The 20,897-nt window shown below is 36.6% G+C and overlaps 1 protein-coding gene and 1 long non-coding RNA gene across 3 annotated transcripts; one reads left to right on the forward strand and one right to left on the reverse strand.

The window, feature by feature from the left end:
- The first annotated feature begins 1,382 nt into the window (after positions 1–1,382).
- CCDC62 (coiled-coil domain containing 62) lies at positions 1,383–18,172 on the forward strand. The gene is made up of 12 exons (XM_072415792.1): positions 1,383–1,519; positions 2,283–2,353; positions 3,094–3,286; positions 5,191–5,357; positions 7,469–7,570; positions 7,844–8,015; positions 8,582–8,683; positions 9,466–9,554; positions 11,737–11,822; positions 12,723–12,870; positions 16,934–17,053; positions 18,021–18,172. The coding sequence occupies exons 2-12, from the start codon at positions 2,327–2,329 to the stop codon at positions 18,099–18,101; spliced, it is 1,287 nt and encodes a 428-aa protein (XP_072271893.1). The 5' UTR covers positions 1,383–1,519; positions 2,283–2,326; the 3' UTR covers positions 18,102–18,172.
- Positions 5,165–15,511, reverse strand: LOC140333837 (uncharacterized). Of its 2 annotated transcripts, XR_011921435.1 has the most exons (3): positions 15,457–15,511; positions 9,330–9,465; positions 5,165–6,589 (listed from the first exon to the last, which is right to left on the reverse strand). It is a non-coding gene; the product is annotated as an uncharacterized lncRNA (long non-coding RNA). The 2 variants fall into 2 exon arrangements; XR_011921434.1 differs by lacking the exon at positions 15,457–15,511 and having other exon boundaries at positions 9,330–10,933.
- Positions 18,173–20,897: the final 2,725 nt, after the last annotated feature.

Consider the following 20,897-nt stretch of genomic DNA (forward strand, 5'->3'; position numbering starts at 1 on the left):
TATATATATATAGATACATACCGGTATATAGCAGCACTGCATACAGAGCCAGCCACTGGTAAAGATGTCTTCCTGTGACACAGCAGTGGCAGGATCATGGACCTGTCATCCCTGCAGGGCACCCACAAACATTTGATCAACAAACATGCCATGGCTACTTGCTGATTAGGTCAAAAGCTCACCACTAACTTCAGTTTGCTTTAGGTCCAACCAAGACTACTTTTCCTATTTTTAGACAGAGTAAGAAAGGATTAATACCCCTATCAAGTTTTCACTGATATCCAGGGTTTCGTTGGACAGATTTCCCCTCACTTCCTGTCCTGCTGACAAAAGTTTACCAGATAGGAAGTGGAGGGAAGCACTTTAACAGCAACACAAACATACATAAATATGCTTGTTTTCAAGTGCAGGGAAAGCTAGAGCCCCTGTCACATGTTTATTTTTGTCTGTGTCCCTATGTATGGCTTTGGTTCAAAAGAAAAGTTTGTTGGAGATCTGGCATGTGACACATGTCTACTAAATAGTGCACACGTACACTGCATTCACAATCTGTCACACTGATTTTAAATTCCAAACTTGAAGCTACAAGTCAGTGGATTTAGGGAGCCTTGTTTTCTCCTAATTATTTTTAACTTTGAAAGCACAGCTCAGCACAGGTGTGTCCAGGCACAATATACCTGTAGGGAATCCAATAAATGTCTGGTATCCCTGGCAACAATACCGGATGTGATTTCATGTAGGCCAAAGGAAGAAGCAGAAGAAGTGATGATCCACTTTTTGGGCTCTGTCTATAAAGCAGGAAATCAGACATTCTCAGGTGGAGAATATTTCAGGTCTACGTGTTTCAATGGCAGTAATTGATTCTCCATGAAGGAATGTTTGAGGGTACATCAAATTCCCTGCTTTATAAATAGGATTTCAGCACATTGGGACCAGGCTCACACCAAAATGGGATTACAGAAAGGGTTTGTGTGATTGTTAGAAACATAAAAGGTATTCTTTTCTAAAGCCACTTTACACTATTCAGCAATCAGGTGTCCATTAAAATGCCAAATAGGACTTACACATACACCCTGTATTCTCATAGGACCCCCCAAAAATGAATATCAATGCCTAAAAATTCCCACAATATTAGTTTGCTTTTATCTTCTAATGGGAATGGAGGTCAAAGCGTTGAATGCTACAGAACAAAATGTAACTAAATCTGGTCCTATAAAAGATCAGATTTTATAAAAGTGAAGAACAGGGAAATAGCAGATTGTCACTTCTCTAATATTAGTTCATAGTTACAATAGGGCTATTAAAGCCACCATTTTGCTGTAGTCTGCTTTCCTAGTAAATATAGATCTGCCTCTAGTGGATGGTTACTGTTCCATGTGCCTGTAGTATGCATGATCCCTCCTACCAGCCTTCCTGTATTCTGCTAGAGGGAGATGCAATGTAGAACACAGCAACTCCCAGCAAGTAAAAGGCTGCAGCTGTCTGTTTTGCATCAGAGGAGATCTCAGGTTCTTACTGGGTAAGGCTGCTGAATGAACTGTGTGTGTGATCTCAGCTGTCATCAGCCATTGTCTCTAGGTAAATTAAGATTTGTGATGATAGTGCAGCTGGCATCCTGCAAGAAAAGTTTAACAACATTGCATCCCTATAGAGGAGTATGCTGGTGTCTACAAGGTAACAAAGTGAGTCTATAAATCATAAACACATAATAACAGCCATACTCACCTTCTATTTTGGTTTTGCATGAACCCCAACTTTTTACTTTCTGCATATTTATTTTAGGTCTATGGCAAGAGTGTTCATGAGCAATGGTAGGCCCCATGTGGTTTGCATGACCTATACACCTAATAGTACACAGTGCCAGTCCTACTGTTACAAACCCATACCCAATATCTGATGTATTGCTCCATTATTTATAATATGCCTGATAAGCTGTAACAGACCCTAACCTGGTAAAATAAAATGCTTAGAGGAATAATTCCTAGCACCTGGGGTCTAGAAATGTTCTATTTGCTATTTTCTCTATTGTTAGCGTTAAACATGGACAAGGTAAACATCTGTACTGTCGTTAGGATCTAACATTTTGGAATTATGACAAATATGTTTAACATATTCTTGTTTTATGGGGTGGGAGAATGTGTGTGTGTGTATGTATGTATAAATATATATATATATATATATATATATATATATATATATATATATTTTTTTTTTTTTTTTTTTAACAGCTGTTTCCTTTGGTATTGTTGCTGTGTTAATGTTGTTTTTATATACTTCCACAGTGTTGAAAATAGTTGATTATCTGGAATGACCATCAAACATCCTAATGGACATCTCAGATCTATCGTCAAAGGTGCAGACACTTTTTTTTATATATACTAAAATGCCCCATCTGACAGTGTTGTCTAAAATAGAAGATTTTAGCAAAGAAAAGTATATGTCCCAGATGTTTTGATCGCCTCTGACAAAAATTTAGTGTGTGTACAGCATTTCTATTGTTCCTTCTATTGTCACTGGATGTGATCATAAAAAATTATTTCCAGCGACAGAGGTCTAACAGGTGCACGTAGCGGAGAAGCCCAATTGATTATCTTAGTGTTGTATGTACAGCATTTATTTGTTCCTTCTATTGTCACTGGAATTGATCATAAAAAATTATTTCCAGCGACAGTAAACATGTAAGAGCCCAATTGAGTATCTTACATGCGTGAGTTTACTTTCAGGGGCTGCTCGTTCAGGGTCAGATAGCATATGAAAATACACACAAAAATACAAATGTGTTAAGTAAAGTAATGCACAGTCCATAAAAAAGCCATATAGACCCAAAAGGTCTTAATATAGGTGATATATAGGCAGATAGGTGGTAACATGCTTGGGAATATGGCACATACCGGTAATTTCTAAAACTGAACCTACTCTACGAATTAACTTCTCAAATATCACATTTGAGTTAACATGTCATATGTATGGTAGGTAATTCATTTTGTTACTAGTGTTCTATATTTTACTGTGCTATACTCTGTGTGTGCTATAATTTACATTATAAGTCTTCTAATAGATTCATAATTACATTTATTTCTTTGTTTTCTGAAGTTCATGTCTACAGATTTGGAAAATTCCACCATCCAGAAACAAAGGAAAGAACTGCAGTTGCTGATTGCTGAACTGAAGGATCGAGATAAGGAGCTCAATGATCTTGTATCTCTGCAACAAAGACAGCTGCTTGCTTGGGAAAATGATCGACAAAAAATTCTTACCCTGGAGCAAAAGTGTGCCAGATTAGAAAGTATGTTGTATTTATATATTTCTTATATAAAAAGGCTTTCCATCTGTAGAGTTTGAGGTCCACATACAGGCCAGGTTTTTCCATGTATACCAGGTCATGACTTTTTGTAAGCCATACCTTACTACACTTACCACTGTCTGTTAGAGGCATACTAGAAATGACGCACTAAAATTTCAATGTTTATTCTAATGAAACACATACGGGGGGGGGGTTGTGCTGAGAGGTTCCTGGCTTTGCCCAGAAGGAAAAGAGCCAGAGTTATGAAATAACACATTTATTTAACAAATCCCCCCCCCGAGACTGATGCACTTGGTACAGCGTAGTTGCTGCTTTTCTAGACCGTTCAAATAAAAGTCCTTTGGTTGAGCTGCAAATCAGCTCTCAGCAGCATCTTTGACGTCAGAAACGTCCTCAAAAACGTCTTCAAATTCAGGAACAGATAATAGTCCGAAGGGGCCAGCTCAGGTAAGTAGGGGGGATTGTGAACCAATTGGAAACTCGGGGTGTTCAATTTGGCAGCCACAACGTTAGACGTGTGCGCAGGTGCATTGTCCTGCAAAAAAAGGATCCCCTTGGTCAACCTTTCATTGTGTTTCGTCTTAATTGCCTCCTTCAGCTAGTCCAGGAGGTTAGCATAATAATGTCTGGTGATACCGTCTTTGTCCCAGGAAACGGACACCATGCCTTTTTTTAGCCGATTTCTGGGTTTGGAACTTCTTCGGGGACCCGCTGTGGTGCCATTCCTTTGACTGTTCCTTGGTTTCAGGATCATAGACGTGGAGCCAGGTTTCCTCCTCAGTCACTAACCTAGCCAAAAAGTCCTGTGCAGCTTCAAAATGGGCCAAAACGCCTTTGGATGTTTCAACTTGTTATTTTTTCTCATCATTGTTCAAACATTTCGGAACCCACTTCACATGTCTAGGATAGTAGTGATAACAAACCCAACACGCTTCCGTGTTGTCAAGTATCTGGGCTATCTTTTTTGCGGATATTCGCCGGTCCTCAATCAGCTCATGGACAGCATCGCAGGTTGCCACGTCAGTTGAGGTTGGGGGGCTCCTACTGCGGGGCCCATCTTTAACAGTGAAATGCCCAGTCTTGAAACAAGATATCCAGCTTTTGACAGTGCTGTAAGAAGGACACTTCTCCCCCAGTGTTTGTGACATCTCAGTGTGAATGTCCTTTGCTGACTTTCCCTGGAGTAACAAAAACTTCATGACGGCCCATAACTCCAACGACGAGAAACTTGCTTGAGCCTCTGCCATCACAGCTTCTCACTAAAAGAAAAAACAGATTTAAGAATGGCAAAGACCTGATATTACGTACTAAGATATTATACTGTCATATGCCCCCACACTCATTTTTCTATTTCATCTGGAAGGGAGCAAAGCCAGGAACCTCTCAGCACCCCCTCGTATCAAATTAGTTTCAGAAAGCATGTACATAAGAAATATTGCAGTTAGGGACTTTCAGATAACTGCAAACTGAGAAAACAATGTGCTCTAGCAGTAGATAAAACAATGAATTGTAGTGCATTACCAGGAGAAAAGCGGTCCGGATTCAGAATTTTAGTTGGATCCTATTTAGAAAACTTTGTCTAGTTTTGGAGACCTCACTTTTATGTAAAGGTGTAATGAAAAATGTTTGACTAGCGGGCACCAGTGCAGCTAATAGAATTTTATTAATCTTATTGAGCAGAATTGTTGGCAAGTTTCTCTCTTGTAATTTCTGCATGCTTTTTACTTAGCAGAACTAGAATAGCAATGCATGGTTAATTAAGGACATTTAGGGCTACAAGGAGAGGCCCTCAATGCTCGGAACTGATTTAGGTCATAGGGTTTTTGTTGCTTGGAAATTACAGGACCATGACAGCAGTAATGGAAATAAGTATGTTTAATCACTAGGTGATCTGCAGAAAAGGAACAACATTATCAAATCATTAACCAAAAGAATAAAATTACTGGAAGATCAGCACCAGGGTCGCAGGGCAAACTTGGAGAACACCCAGCAGCAACTCCAGGAAATCTCTCTCCTAGCATCAGAAGCCAACAACCATTGCCAGGACTTGGAGGTAAAAAAAAAAAAAAAAACATAAAAGAAACATAGATATATAGGAGGTGCTATAGGAGCATAACCATGAAAGACATAAAAATATCTTTACTGTTAATGTTAAAGCTGAACTCCAGGATAAGCACATATTGTTTAAATAAGATTGGCACATGTATTCTTACTGAAAGCTTTGGGCAACCTAATCTATGCAGTGATACAGTTTGAAACTTTATTTTTGTGTAAGAGTTTAATAAAGACCAGTCACTGCTGATCTCTCACTTTGTGCAGGGAGACTGGTCTTGTATCCGCCCCTCCTCTAGGTTTCTGCAGGCAACTTGTAGAGAGTGGACATGCTGGGTTTCTTCCACTGACTTATGTGTAGCACAGTGTTGGTGTCACTATTTTTCCTTGGTAATACCCTTGCAAAGGAGTTTGGTGTATACAATGCAGATTATTTTTCTTTGTGGCTATTAAAAAATTAAATGAATTGTAGGTGATTGTGTCTGGAGATCAGCTTTAATGATAGGCATAGGCAAGAAACTTAACTACAGATTTGGTGATAATCCTATCAGTGCTCAACCCAGAAATTTTTTTAAGCTGGGTGGGAAGAAATTGTAGGCGGGTGGCAGCCCCTGTATTGTGTCCAAACTCTTTAGTAACCACCCAAAAACAGCCGAGTGGGTGCTGAAAAGTGCCGGGTGGTGCACCCAGCTAAAAGGGCCTGGGGAGAACCCTGCCTATTATACACAGACATGAGAATTTTCCCTGATAACTTTTCTTTTCAACTCCTTGAGGTAAGTGGAGAAACCTCTTGATTCTGTCTAAATGCCTTAATGACATAAATACTTTGCCAGGGCTGTCTGGTTCACTTCTGCGGTAAAGCCAGGTGGCAGAGGGAGGGTAGATGCTGCCCACTCAGCCAAGTTTTATATAGACTTTGTCGAGGTTACCAGGTTCATTTCTGTGGCAAAACCAGGTGCCAGATTAATTTCTGTGGCAAGCCCGATTCTTTAGCATTGCTTTATTGCTGAAATGGTTTTCCATCATTTGTCCATGAGAGTGCAAAAGCTTGCTCATCTGAACATGTGAAAACAGCTGTAAACTCCATTGACTTCAAGGGTCATCAGGGTTTTTCTCTCAGCACTAGAGGTAAATGAGGAGACTTGTCTTCATCTGCCCTCTAGTGCCTGGGGATCCCATACTGTCAGGATTCCCATGGCTGTGCTCCTGTCATCAATGCAGCTGTGGGATAACCTGTAAAAAATAAAAAGATTTTAACATTTTAAATTTGATTTCATTTTTTACATTTATTTTTAACTTTTAAGGAGATTTATGTACCCCTGTACTCATTCCCCAGGGGTAAAATAAAAACTCCTATAAACGCTTATGTAAAATCTTTTTGAAATGCATCATGGGCACATGGGGTTTTTTGACGGTTTAAAGAAGGCTTAAAAAACACATAAACGCAGTTGGATCGTTTATATGTGTTTTTTAAAACCACCTGTTTAGACACAGCCTAAAGGAACAACACTTTCCAATGATTCTTTTTAAATTATAACCAGTAGCAGGAAATTTTGCGGCACAGTGGCTCAGAGGTTAGCACTCTGGACTTTGCAGCGCTAGGTCCCAGGTTCAAATCTCAGCCAGGGCACTATTTGCATGGAGTGTGCAGGTTCTCCTCATGTCTGCGTGGGTTTCCTCTGACTACTCTGGTTTCCTCCCACATTCCAAAAACATGCCCTTAGGTTAATTGGCTTCCCTCTAAAACTGTCCTTAGACTGTATTAATGACATATGACTATGGTATGAATAGTAGATTGTGAGCCCCTTTGAGGGACAGCTAATGACATAACTCTGGACTTTGTACAGCGCTGCGTAATATGTCAGCACCATATAATTACTGTATAATAAATAAAAAATATGAAAATACTGGACTCTTAGAAATCATTAGCTAACCACATTTTGAAAACATGTATACTGTTTAATCTCTCAACTGATATCTAACTCATATTGTTCATTGATGTGACTTACACAAAAAAAATGTGAAGAACCAGTGAGTAGTAGGTGGCTCTTTTAAGTAAATACTGATGTGATTTTTATTTTCACAAAAAAAATGTTTTTTTGGCTATTGTAGGAAAAAAATCGACGCCTAAATGAATCAGTTTTGGAATTGTCTTCACAAATTGGAAAACTACAGGCCCGGGAAGAAGAACTTTCCACTTTACTGAAATTGAAGGTACATGTGTACACATGGATTAAAACCAACAGAGTCCAGAGTCAGCAGAGTCCTGATCACATCTTACAGCTTAAATTTTCCCCTTTTTAGACTTCCAGCTTGGTGGGTTTTAAATTCATCCTTTGGGAAAGAACCTTGTCCAGGGTTGTGTACTTTAGGAAGTTATCTACTTTATATCCTTATAAGTTATACGTTATATCCTTTAATAAGTTATCTACTTTTTGTGGTGTTACCAAATATTAATATGGGTTGTTCTGTCAATGTTTGTTGCAGGATAAAGACATTATAGAAGCAACGGATCACATCAGTGAGTTTACATCACGATTTAGGGATTTAGAAACAGAATTGCGCAAGGCCAGACATAGGGAGACTGCCATGATGAGAGAAGCACAAGATCTCACTCCAAGGCTAAAGGGGTTGAAGACTGAAGTTCATAAGCTAAAAGGTATTGGATCTTCTGTTTGGTATATTTAGGGTCTGCCTAATTATAAAATGCTGTTTAAAGCAGGCTTCAAATATTCAGTTAAAGTAAACCAGATCGTTTTATTAAAAAAAAAAAATTACGTCCTTTAAACTTTTGATAATTTTTGCATTAACCTTGGAGGGTAATAGGTTAAAGTTAAAAAATTTGACAGATAAAAAAGGCACGCAATAATGCAGGTTTATATTTTTATATAAACTTACATTTTTTTTGTTTAAAATGCAAACTGTATCAGTACTAATTCTAAAGTGGTATCAGCCCCCTTAAGTATTGTACAAAAGAGCTCAGTGAGGGAGATAAAGAGGCAACACAAGCAGCCAGTCATATGTGTTGTGGTGCAAAGAGCATGCGAAAAGGAAGAGATCAATATGACAAGAAGGTTCACTTATTAGCCCATTCTTGATATATAGTTTATTAAAGTTCTGGTGTGTGTGTGTGTGTTTTCATTTTTTTTCGTTTGTTTTTTTCATTTTGCATTAAAAGTGTCATAAACTTGAAGTAACAGTTGTCTATGTTTGTTAAATTTTAAGATGAAATTAGCCAGAAGACGATGGAGAACAATGAGCAGAGGGAAGAGATTATCCGCCTTAAACAGGAAAGTGCCTACTTACAAGCTGAGCTGGTATTTGCGGGTCAGTGTAGTTACTTTTCAAAGGAACAGAAAACCTAAATAACTATTTAATCACTTCTGATCCTTCATTATGTTCATTATACTGATCAGTAATTTCAAAGCTTACATATACTAAAAGGCTGATCATGAATTTCCATTAGTCAAAAAAAGCAGTTTACCTAGCACACTAATTTCAGATGTAATTTTTCTTGCAGATGCTGGAGAGTTAAATAATTTAGGAACTCTGATTATAACATCTTGGTATTTACCTGAACCTGTTGGTTTTCTATTCATAGGCTTGCCACATGCACACATACTCAGTGGTTACTTGGGGGGCCTCACTCACTCTTTATCAAACAAAACAGTTCAATTGTGTCACAGCCCTTTGCTTTAATTGCTTTAGCTGTAGTTAGTATTACTTGACACCAAGTATAATTTGGATATTACTTAAAAAAGAAGGATATGTGTTGTTTGGTCCCATATTCCTCGGCTTTTTCATTTCCCTCCAGGTTAGAGTAGGTTGCATTAAACCCAATTTAACCTTGTTTACCCCAAATGTCAGGGCTTTAAGAAGGCTCTTAGTTATCATGTCATCTCTAGTGCAGTAAAATGCAGCATGTATAAAATATGTTGCCCTGTTCAAGTAACTAGAATAAATAAAAATGTACCTTTTTACCTGTAGCATTTAATCACAGCTGCTGCACAGTTCTTTTTTCAGTGATGGCATCATAACTATGCAGCACATATGTTTCATGAATATTTAATCATCAGAATTTGTTTGACAATTATTGGTTCTTGTTACAGCTGAAAGAGAAAAAAGAAAAGAACAGCTTCTTCAACTGGCAAAATCAAAGCAAGACAGAACATACATAGAGCTGCAAAACCTTCATCAGGTAGGGATATAAAATTGTTGGTCACATTTAAAGAACTTAATTTGTTATTGCAGGCACTAGTGTGTATTTATTTTTATCCACAAGAGAACACAAAAGCACAAAGGGCTCATAGATACAAGTTGAAAAAAAAGACACAAGTTCACCCACTGCATATTCCAGAATGAACAATATATGCATAGATGATTAACACCATAAACAAGGATAAACATCCTAAAATCTTTTATTACACTTACTAAAATACATATATTTGAAACCAACATTCATAATAAGAAAGCTGCAGTTGTAATCAGAACTCGGCTAACAATAAAAGAACACACTCACATATTAATAGTTTGATGGATTAAGGGTCAAAGATATAATGGGCAGTCATAGTTGCTCCCTAGTGGGCTTCCTCAGGGGATTTTGATACCTTAAAGGATTAAATTGATATATGTATGTACAATAATTTGCATACAGCACATGCATGAATATTCAGTAGCGTAGTCTTGGTATATTAACCCAGGGGGAGAAAATAGAGAATGAACTTCCTGTATATTTCAGATGAGAGGTAGCTCCTAAACAATATTACTGTGCGATTAGTCTTTCTCTCTTTTATTATGGTTCAACTTACTCAGGGGAACAAAATTCCTTTCAGATTCAGTGAGGCAATCTGATTTTCCCTGGACATGTCATTACTTTTAAATTTATATTAGTTATATTCTGTTCTTCTAGGAATGGATCCAGCTTTTTCCTAAAACAATCATGCCGCTAATATTTTTTTGGTACCCCGTTTATAAAAACTGGGCCACATTTCTTTCTGCTCAATGGAGCAAAGAGAGCTTTTTTGGGAGCATGTTATGTTATGTGACGAGACTCTCCTGTGAGTTCGTCTTCTCTCACCTGGCTTCAGAAAACCTAACTGGAAACCTTAGTAATGTATCACATGTGATTTATAATTATGTGGGGCTTTTTGCCTTTTGATTTTTTTTAATTTAATCATTGCTCTTTCAGATGAGCCCCCAGTGTACAGTAAACTTATAATGCATTGAATATGGAACTATTTTGTTCCTGTGACATCCCTTGCATGCTCTTGATTCATTTTCATTATCTGTGTAGTGGTAGTTGTATTATTAAAGCTACCTCAAATTCCATTGATTCATCTTTTTGCTTTTTAGAATTTCTTTACACCTGCCTGCAGATATGTTATATCGGGTGTGCAGCCTAGCAATAGCAGATTTTGCAGCTGGAGGGTCAAAACAACGGGGAACTAGTAGTCCGCTGCGGTAGACCCTAAATGTCCTCCATGAAAGAATAAAACTTGCCATACATTATCAAATATTTTCAGTTGATTGGTTGAAAATATGAAATTATTCAAAACAAAATTATTTTTGCAAAATTAAGATGCAGGGGCATAGTTCAGTGTTTAATTTATTTCAAAGTAGGCCTACACATGCACACTTGTTGTAACAGGTAAAATTAAAAAAATATTAAAACTTTTAAAAGTTTATAAGCTGTGTTATGTTTTGCGGCTCCAGACTATTTTTCTTTAGTGGAAGAGGAGGCAAAATGTCTCTTTTGATAGCAAAGGTTGCTGACCCCTGGCCTAACTGTATGATTTTGGTTGTGGGGGGAAAACCATGATGCCTGGAAGAAACCCACACAAGCATGAAGACAGAATCAGGGCAAGATTGGAACCTGGGATCCCAGCAATGTAAGGCATGGTAATAGCCACATGAGCCACTGTGCCGCGCTAAAATGATTCTATATGTTATTGTGATATGTTAATACGATATTCATACAGACTATTCATTGAATTTTTTTTTATTGGTTAACATTTTATTCTGGATTCTTCTGATGTCAACTTTACCCCTGCCTCTCAAATTATTGGGTCCATTTAGACAGATTCTGTACAATTTGACAGTTTAATGGTAGGTAGCTGGGCTTTACCTCAGTTTATAGGGAAGACATGGCAATGTATACAATCTGGATCTAGAATACAATGTCCTCTACAGATTGAAGGAGACAGATCTAATAAACATTGCTGGTATTTGATTACTACCTGTACATAACTTTTTACTGGGACCATTATTTAATAAATGTGGACATGAAAGGTTAACTCTAAATTCTACTTGGAAGTACAAAGGGGTTTTTTTACTTTTTTGTGTAAAGCATTCCTACTTCTTGTTTTGTTGTCTTGTGATAGATTTACACAAAGCAGCAACACGATTTACAGTTTCTTCACCTGAATTTGGAGGCAAATGACAAAGTGAAGGCAGAAGCAGATGCCAGGTAAATCAGAACAGTCATCGGTTCCTTTTTGCATATAGATCTTATTTGTTGTTTCATTGCACACAGTACCTGTAAATAGGTGCCTTCGGGCAATGCAATACTCTTATGTACTAATGAGCAGTAGTAGAAAGTATGGAAAAAGAAGGTAACTATGTAACTTGGTATTCTGTCTGAATAAATTTAATTAGGATCTAAATGCTTTTTCCCGGTCATAGATTTAGCAAGTACTGAAGCCAGTGTATCAGTATGACCTTCGGGCAACTAGCACATGGACAATGCATTATAAAAAGTATACTGTATGTGTATATGTAGGCTGCCATTGTTAAATTCTTATTCAGGGAATTATATCTGTCTTTCTAATGCTTTGGTTTCAAAATGATGATTTACTGACATGGGATTACCAAAAGTTTTATGTTTTTTTGTTTAAAGAGTTTTAACTTTTATTTTATTTTCATCTTCTGTATATTTGTTACAGGATCAGTCAGACAACTTGCATTTCAAGAGGGTAACCAACAAATGCAAACAACTATTGTAGATATTCTGCTTTTCACTGCATTAATATTTCTCTATTTAACACAAATCTAGTCAGCTTGTGTTTTATAGAATTTTGTGGATATATCTTTAAGTGTAATAATATTAAATATTGTAGCACTTAATTTAGTAGTTGAAAATTTCATGGTCATGCTTTTAAAGTTTATTTTTGATAGTATTACTAGCTAATTGTTTTGATAATCTATAGTAGAATATATAATTTAGGATATAATGCAGATTGTATTGTGTTTCCTGTTCGTTACCATAATTGGGCTGATTTGAAGGACAATTTAAGTTAGGGTTAGGGTTGTCTTTTTACTTATCTTATATTGAAATTGTGGATATGACTGCGCCATTTTGTCCTTGCAGTGGTCCACTGAACCTCAGTTCTTTGGTCTCTGGTGAAAAGGATGATTTCCTTGGCAGCAGTGAAAGTGTCCATTCCAATTTCCTATCGGACCTGAAAGCTCCATTGATGCACTCAAGCCTAAAGGACTCGGGGCCTTTTAAAAGGCAGGTCAGTATTGTAGAAAGCATTTCCAATTAATGTTATGAAATTCTGAAAAGTATTGAAAATTCCAGTTAAGGGCATATTTACATATTTGTGTATGTGTTGCATTCATTAACACATATGATGATTACAACATTCCTACAGTGTACAGTGTTGCGATGTGGATTGCCCCTTTGAATAGTTTCCACCTTTTTATTGATTTAGTAGGAGCAGTGTTACCTACCTGTCAAACACTGCAAAAGTTTTAACCAAGTAAAATCCAGTTGGATATCTATCTGCTTATCACTTTCTATACACTGCAGCATGTTAGGCTATTGCTAGACCCTAGGTATGGGGCAGGAGATCTGGGGCACATCATTCAATAACAGTGTATGCAATAGTATGCTAGTACTAGTAGTACTAGTAGTAGTCGCTTTAATTGACAATTATGTATAGTTCCTTCCAATAAGGGGATTGGCAACCCTTGTTTTAAATATGGAAAAAGGCAAAGAGAAACAGAAAGTGTTTTTTTTTTTTTTTTGGCAATATTTCATTTATTGAGCAAATAGCATCAACCAGTAACAGTAATGGGCATAATAGTTTTTTTGGGACCTTATTAATTCCATTCCAAAACAAAGGTGGGCATTGATGCAAACCCCCCTTTTTTCCATTTCCTCTTTTGATATTCTTCTGTGATCAGGAGATAGATAGATAGATATATATATATTTATATTTATATATAACGCCTAAAATAGCATTCCTCTAAGTAAATACCAACTGCCGACCTTAAATTCCTTTAAATCCTGGACATTATTGCATATATTAAAGTGCACAGTCACCCCTGAGGAAGCCCAATGAGGGTGAAACGTGTTGGTTGTAAAAAGACTGTTACTGTTGGATGCTATTTGCTCAATACATGAAATATTGCCAAAAACCCTTTCTGTTTCTCTTTGCCTGTTTACACATTCAATACCAGTGGGTTGCTTTCATATGTCTTTTAATCATATTTGTAACTGAAAGCTGGTAAAAACTGCTACTTTTATTTTCACTTATTCAGACTAGCCACACATCTTGAAAGTTATGTGGCAATTTCAAGGAATCTCAATTTTCCTTTGACTGTACGAGAAATTAGTCAAGACAACCTACCACCAATTTACAGCCATGTAAAGTAGAAATTTTTTATATATTTGAACAAGAATGAGATATTAAAACAGTGCTTCTGAGTAAAGGTGTTACAGTATCAATAAATGAATGACACGTAAAACTAATTTACTGTATTCATTCTCAGTGGAATGAATCATTCCTCTGTAAGGAAAATATTACGCTTGACAATGATTTAAACACCGTTGAAGTGTTTTGGAGGGATTTGAAATGGGCACTTCATGTAAAGAAACCCACAAACCATTTGTAATGAATAGATGAATGAATAAGCAATGATATAATGTAGTCAATACCATAGACTGGTGAGCAGTTATGAAAAGTCCCTACCAGAAGAAATTTTTCCTAAAGGTGGGAGCTCCTGAGACCAAGGGTGTACAAACCTATATTTTCCAGAGTACAATATTACATTTTTTTATAATTTTTGTTCACAAAATTATTTAAAAGATAACCTTTCCATATTTATAATGCTAGCATGTCACTCTAATTTGTAGGCCCTGTTTGAATGAAGTTCTAATGCTTGCCATTTCAACCATGTTGAAAAAAGTCAACAGCTTCAACATAGTGTACATAATATGTTACATGATTGTATATTGAAAAAGCAAAACTGTAGTTAACAGATGCATTGATCATTCAATCTGTGCCGATCCAAAGCAAATTGAAATTAACTAAATTTTTGGTTTAGCCTGCTGTGTTGAGGCAGTCACTATGCAGTGGAAATAACAATCTACATATTTATTGAGCTATTATATCAGCTCCTGTGTACATATGTTGATGTATGATTCATTGGTCAGTTCACTAATGCATAAATGATGTAGTATTTTTATGAGTATGTTCTAATTTTTGTATACAGTACATTTTTGTTGGTAAAAGTTAGTTCACAATAATTTTCGCAGGGTTTTCTGCCTCTAAAATGTCTGTATCACTAAAATAAAAATAGTAATATCCCCTTGCAAAGAAACTTTTTCATACTCTACTCTTCCCATACCACTGATTGCTACTGTCTAGTAAAGAAGATAGCATTGGAATAAATTCTCTCAATCTAACACTGCTGCCATTCTGGATTCCCGGTCCCTCATCATGTACTAACTATCCTCCCACCAGTCCCTACCTCACTACAGTACACTGTATGTGTACTGTGCATGAAAGGGCTGGCAGGACAAAGCAGAAACCACAGTCTCTATAAAAGGTTCCTAGTTTCTATCTAGTGAGATATAACAGAAATTGAAAAAAAAAATTTAAAAAAAGCTAGTAAGATACAATAAAATATTGATTAGTTTGAAATAAGAACTTAAGGGTAAACAATTATTTGGTAAAAGAAACAAAAAAACAAATATTTAAAATTTGTATATATCTATATCTCTCTCTCTCTCTATATATATATATATATATATATGTATATATATTGTTAGATTTTATAATCAATTAATACATCTGTATATTATTATAAAGTACCTCCTGTAGCACCAATGTGAATTAACCAGATCCTGCAAAACAACTGAGATTTGGCATCCATAAAGAATCCTAATAAAGTTTCTTTTGCTCTCCGCATGCTGTTTATGTGGTTGAATGTGTTTCCCAGCAATCAGCAAGTGACCGTGACCTTGTTTATCCTTGCCCAAAAAGTTATGTGCTCTATAAAAAAAAAAGTTATTATCAACTTGCAGTTTAAAAAAAGTGGCTCTGAAGGTATAATTGTCTAATGCACGTCGTTTATACTAAATTTATGAGATTAAAAACTTTAATCTTTTTTTTTTATTATTGCTAGGTCACTCCGAGCCTTTCTTTGTTAATCTATTGTCCTTTAATTTATTAATCATTTACCTCCCAATTTACTTGGTAGCCAAATTCGCGATATGATTGAGCAAAATGAAACAACTGAAATATTCCAGAGAGTGATTTCATGTTTGTGCCCCATTATGTTTTCCACAGTCTGTATCAGGTTATCTCACTCAGGTTTCTGATTAAAGGAGAATAAAGACCATGTGAAGAGTTTATATTAACCCATAAGTTAACATTTATTACCTATTGTAGTTGTGACAAATATAGGACATTTACACTTTAAAAAAAAAATGTTATCAATGCAAAATGCAGCAGAACATGTGGAGGGAATTTTCTATTCCACAAACTGTCTAAAATTAAGCCCCTATATAGGGTAATAAATACTCAATTCCTGAGCTTGCCCTTTTTTCCCTAGCATTAATTGTCATCCATCAATTGGTATGATTACATGAATTTATTTAGGATAGTAGGGATAGGTTTTTGAGCAGAGTGCTTGGGCCTTATGGAAGGATCAATGCACATAGCAGTCAGTCCTTGCTGATTCACTTTTTTTTGTCCTAAACAAATGAGAATTTATTATATAAAGACCTTTTTTGCAAAAGTAACAGTGCTGCAGTATAGTTTTTGCAACTGCTCACTATTTAGGCTATTGGATCCAGTGCCAGTCTTGTGGATATTCAGATTTTATGTTATCAGAGCCAATACTATTACACATGTATGGGACACTATAAATGTATCCACAAAAGATTTTTACACCTTTTGGGTAAAAACATTTATGAATAAACCCCCCTAAAAATTCAAACTTTCAAATTAGTGCTTGCATTAAATAGACCCAATCTCTAAAATATCTTTAACCTGCACGTGTCTTTCTTGTACATTAAAATAATACCTGGTGACCCTGCCAAGATCCTTGTGCAGACATTTCTTGTTATGGGTGACGGGCTTTTATTAGACTAGACTACAATTGGTGATTTCAGCTAGCATTCTGCAAATATACAGTGCTTTACAAATTAGATGTCATTCAGTTAAGTTTACATATACTCAATGGTTTCTCATAGTATACATTTGGGACAAAGTGTTATATTGTATATAATGAATTCCATTGTGGTAAAGAATATTAGTGATTTGGTTCATTATTTTTCCTCCATAGAAGAGTGTGTGCTCACCAACAGTGAAACTCCAGCGTTTGTTAGTGGAATCTCGACAGCTTGTTGCGGATATTGAATTAGGCAAAATCCTTTCCACTCCATACAGTGGATCCAGCCAAGTGGTAGGTCAAACATTACAAATAAAATTAGGTTTACTTTTGATGCAAACATTGAATCCAAAAGCCCTTATTTTACTACTTACAGTATATAGGTCAGTAGTAGCTATTTAAATGTATATCTGAATTCCTGGTAATTTATTGCTCTACACCATAATAAATATTTTATGGCATTAACAAGACCCTGATCAATGTTACCAAAAGAATATATGTTAATTTAAAATATTGTATGCATGTTATTGACCTGTAAAAGCCTCCATTGTGTGGATATCAAAAAGCAAAAACGCTCATGCATTCACCTGTTGCTGCAAAGGAAACAATGGTAACATAGAGGTCAGCAAAGGTATCCAAAGTTTACAGTGGAATGTTAGAAAGATGTGGAAAGGTTCTTTAGACACTCATAGTTTCTAAAGAAAAAAATAAACTGGAGAATGGAGGATTGGTAGAGTATAAGCCTTCTTCTAAATACATAAAAGCACTCAAAGACCTTAAACCTGATTTTTAATATACACGCACTGTGAAATTGAATTAAATAATTTCATATTTTGCAGTATTTACCTGTAAAAGAAGATTTACTTGTCTATATTCCTATGAGAACAACCCTCTAAAATAAAAAAAAGACAGCAGGTGTTTCTATGCTCTTAAGGAACTAACCCAAGAATGTTTGTTGTGATCTTTAATTGAATGAATAACTTTTCATTAAATGCACCTAGATGGGTAGATCGTACTAATTTGAGAATTTGTATATAGTTAGGTGTTCATAGTCTGAGCACAGGTATAATTTAAATAGTGCACTTTGTGATTAATTTAGAGCCTGTACATCAATTCAGTATATATATATATATATATATATATATATATATATATATATATATTTTTTTTTTTTTTCTTTGGGGGGTAATGGATACACAAAGGGGGATTAGGCTCAGTCAAATTATGTAAAACATATAATTTTTTTTTTTTTTTTTTGCAGTACATAGCAGAACACCCACACCAACCAAACATCCCAGAGAGTGACAGCACTAAACATAAGAAGTCTGATAGTACCTGGTAAGATTTGAAACTAAATAAATCATAGACACATGCTAAATAGGTGTAGAATGTGCCCTGTTTGGGGTGCCTTGTTTTTAAAGAAGGACCAATAGATCTTACAAAAGAGAACGGTTTATTTACAGCTTAGTATATTATTTACATATGATTTTCAAGACAAGGGGAAGAAGGTAAAGGGTATATAGGAAAGGGGTCTAGCTCTATCTCTAGCACATGGTCAATCTCTCACACAACCATACACACAAGGGTTTTTTTCTCCTTAAAGCACACCCCGCTGCAAGTCCAGAGCGAATCACATTGTTGATTCATCCTTGTTGAAGTCTTGATCAAAAGGTCACACAGATTGTCCTTGTCCCAAGCTTGGGATTGTTGTCACATACCCCTGCCCCCTCCAGGAAGACTGAAGGTATAGTGAACAGGTTTGGGCAGGTACTACAACCAGGTGGTCAAACTGGCCAAGGTGTTAATGATCCTCAGGCATCCATTCATGGAAGATCAATCATTGTCTCTGTTAGGCAATCCTTTGATGTTTGAGGGACTGCATCTGTCTCCACAGATAATGAGGTTTATAGCTTGTTTCCTAGACGGCAGAATTGTCTTTACATACAAGTCATATTCATATCAATTTTGGTCACTTCCAACAATAGGAATTATGGTTTAATATTTTCAAATGCATTTGATGCAGTGCTTGTATTTGAGCATTTACATACATGTAACTATCAGTTTTATTTTTTGGGTAGTTAAAATTTCTTGGAAAACAGGGTAGGGCTGTAATCTCTGCTATGTCAGACTAAAAGTAGACCTCATAGCTTTTTTTTACTTACTTTCTGTCTTTTAATTAACATACTTTTGCCATGAGCAAATCTTGAGTTGTCATTCTGTTTACCACCATTCTGCTGCTACCTCCATGCCAACCTTTTCTTGTATTTTCTGGCACCTTTCGTGATTTGAAAGTTCTCGATTTTGTTCTGTGCATGTGGGAGATTGGGTGCAGGGTCATTTGTTTTAATGGAATGTTACTTTGTAAGAATGACACAAAACACTCGGGCACTGCTTAATTAAAAGTTAGTACCTATTTCTATTGGATGCGTACATTGGTTCAAATGCCCTACAGTTCCAGCAGCAAGATGATGCGAATCCATTTACCACAGGGAGTGCTCATTTTCATATCATCTAACTGGGAAGCGCCAGGCAAGGGGAAGCTGGCAGCGTCAGCAACAATTATACACTTATCTTATAATGTGAAAAAACTTGCAATCGAGAGTATTAGATTATATTTTGTATATTACAAGCTGCTTTCTTTCTCATGACCCATCAGGGCATAACATCCATAACTTTCTTCTTATCAGGTCACTCCCACTCCAACAAGTGGGATAAAGGACACAATGCCCCTGATTCATCATTAAAATCCGCGATCGCTGGAAGCGCGATAATACGCGCGACCAGCGATCGCGGATTACCGCGGTCCGGGACTCGAGGGCGCGCGTACAATCGCATCCTGAATCTGGATTCCGGATTTCTGCCAAGCAATCAGGAAAATATTAAGATGGTCCATGTTCAAAAGTTTGCATACCATTAGTTATCAACACAATGTATTGCCCCCTTTCGCATCAATGATGGCATGCAATCTTTTATGTTAGTTGGATGAGGCCCTTGGTTTTCTCAGCTGTCCATTCTTCAAGGCAAAAAGCTTTTAGGTCGTAAATTTGTGGGTTGTCTTGCATGAACTGCACTTTTGGGATACACCAAAAGTGTTAGCTGCTGCCCCACATTGGTTTAAGGTAAATTTAATTAGACGAATGTGATGGCCCCTCCAGCGGCGTTTTTCTGCTTTAGCCACTGAATGGGGGACACCTTCCAAACTGATGAATACAAGTTATTCTGTGATGTTTTCAGGTAACATGCTGCATTCATTTTGCCATCAATTTTCACTGAGTTCCCTCTGCTGTTGTAGCTCACATACACCAAGAATGTCAGAGACCTAGGCCTTTTCTTGAAATGCAGCCAAATTTTTTTTTTGTACATCACTTCAAGTGAAGTGGCTTTTGGGTTTTCATGGCAGTTTTAGCTGCTGTCTTGGTTGGTCTACCTGACTGACTTGTTAACAAAACCACTAACTTTCCACATTTATACCACAGTTTTAACAGTACTGATATAACCCTGAACACTTGTGCTTCTTGATGCCTTGTGCCTCAGTATCGGTTTGTCTGCCTGTCATCCTGTATATTTATATTGCTGGTGCTTGTGGTACTAGATTACCTAGTTAACATATTCCTAGTCCTTTCACTTTATTGACTCACATAGTTCTTCTGCTTCCTGTTGACCCTTGGTGTTCCTAAGCTGGTTGTTAAACACATGTCCAGGGACGCTCTGTTCACTCTTGTCCTATGGCCCAGTACCGTCTAGCAGGATGCAGGAAAGACTCTGAGACGTGCAAGCTGTAAATTCTAAGGACAACTAAACACCAGTTTTCAACAAAAAAAAAAAATTCTCTGGTCCTTTGCTGTGGTCCAAGCTGATTTCAAACCAGAAGCCCAAGCACTAAAGCCCATTGGGTTGCCACACAATAACGTGTAACTATGCATAACAGCATTTAATTAAGTTGATTGAAAAGAAAACTGATGGTCTGTTCACTAACATACGTTTTTCATAATGCACTGCAACATGATGCATTAGTTTGAAATATTTTTCTTAAAAACAGTGAAAATTATATTACACAACTCAACAAAAAAAAAAATTTCACTTGCCAAAGATTTTTTTAATAAAATTAGTACCGTATTTTTCGGACCATAAGACGCAC

This window comes from Pyxicephalus adspersus, chromosome 6 (genome assembly GCF_032062135.1).
Source record: "Pyxicephalus adspersus chromosome 6, UCB_Pads_2.0, whole genome shotgun sequence".
In the NCBI taxonomy this organism is placed as follows: Eukaryota; Metazoa; Chordata; class Amphibia; order Anura; family Pyxicephalidae; genus Pyxicephalus; species Pyxicephalus adspersus.

What these genes read in the sequence shown, in the direction of transcription:
- CCDC62 (XM_072415792.1), top strand. Translation starts at nt 2,327, where the DNA reads ATGGACATCTCAGATCTATCGTCAAAG. An exon ending in CCACTTTACTGAAATTGAAG is followed by an intron (nt 7,571 to 7,843) that starts GTACATGTGTAC and finishes TGTTTGTTGCAG; the next exon opens with GATAAAGACATTATAGAAGC. An exon ending in AGCTGCAAAACCTTCATCAG is followed by an intron (nt 9,555 to 11,736) that starts GTAGGGATATAA and finishes GTCTTGTGATAG; the next exon opens with ATTTACACAAAGCAGCAACA.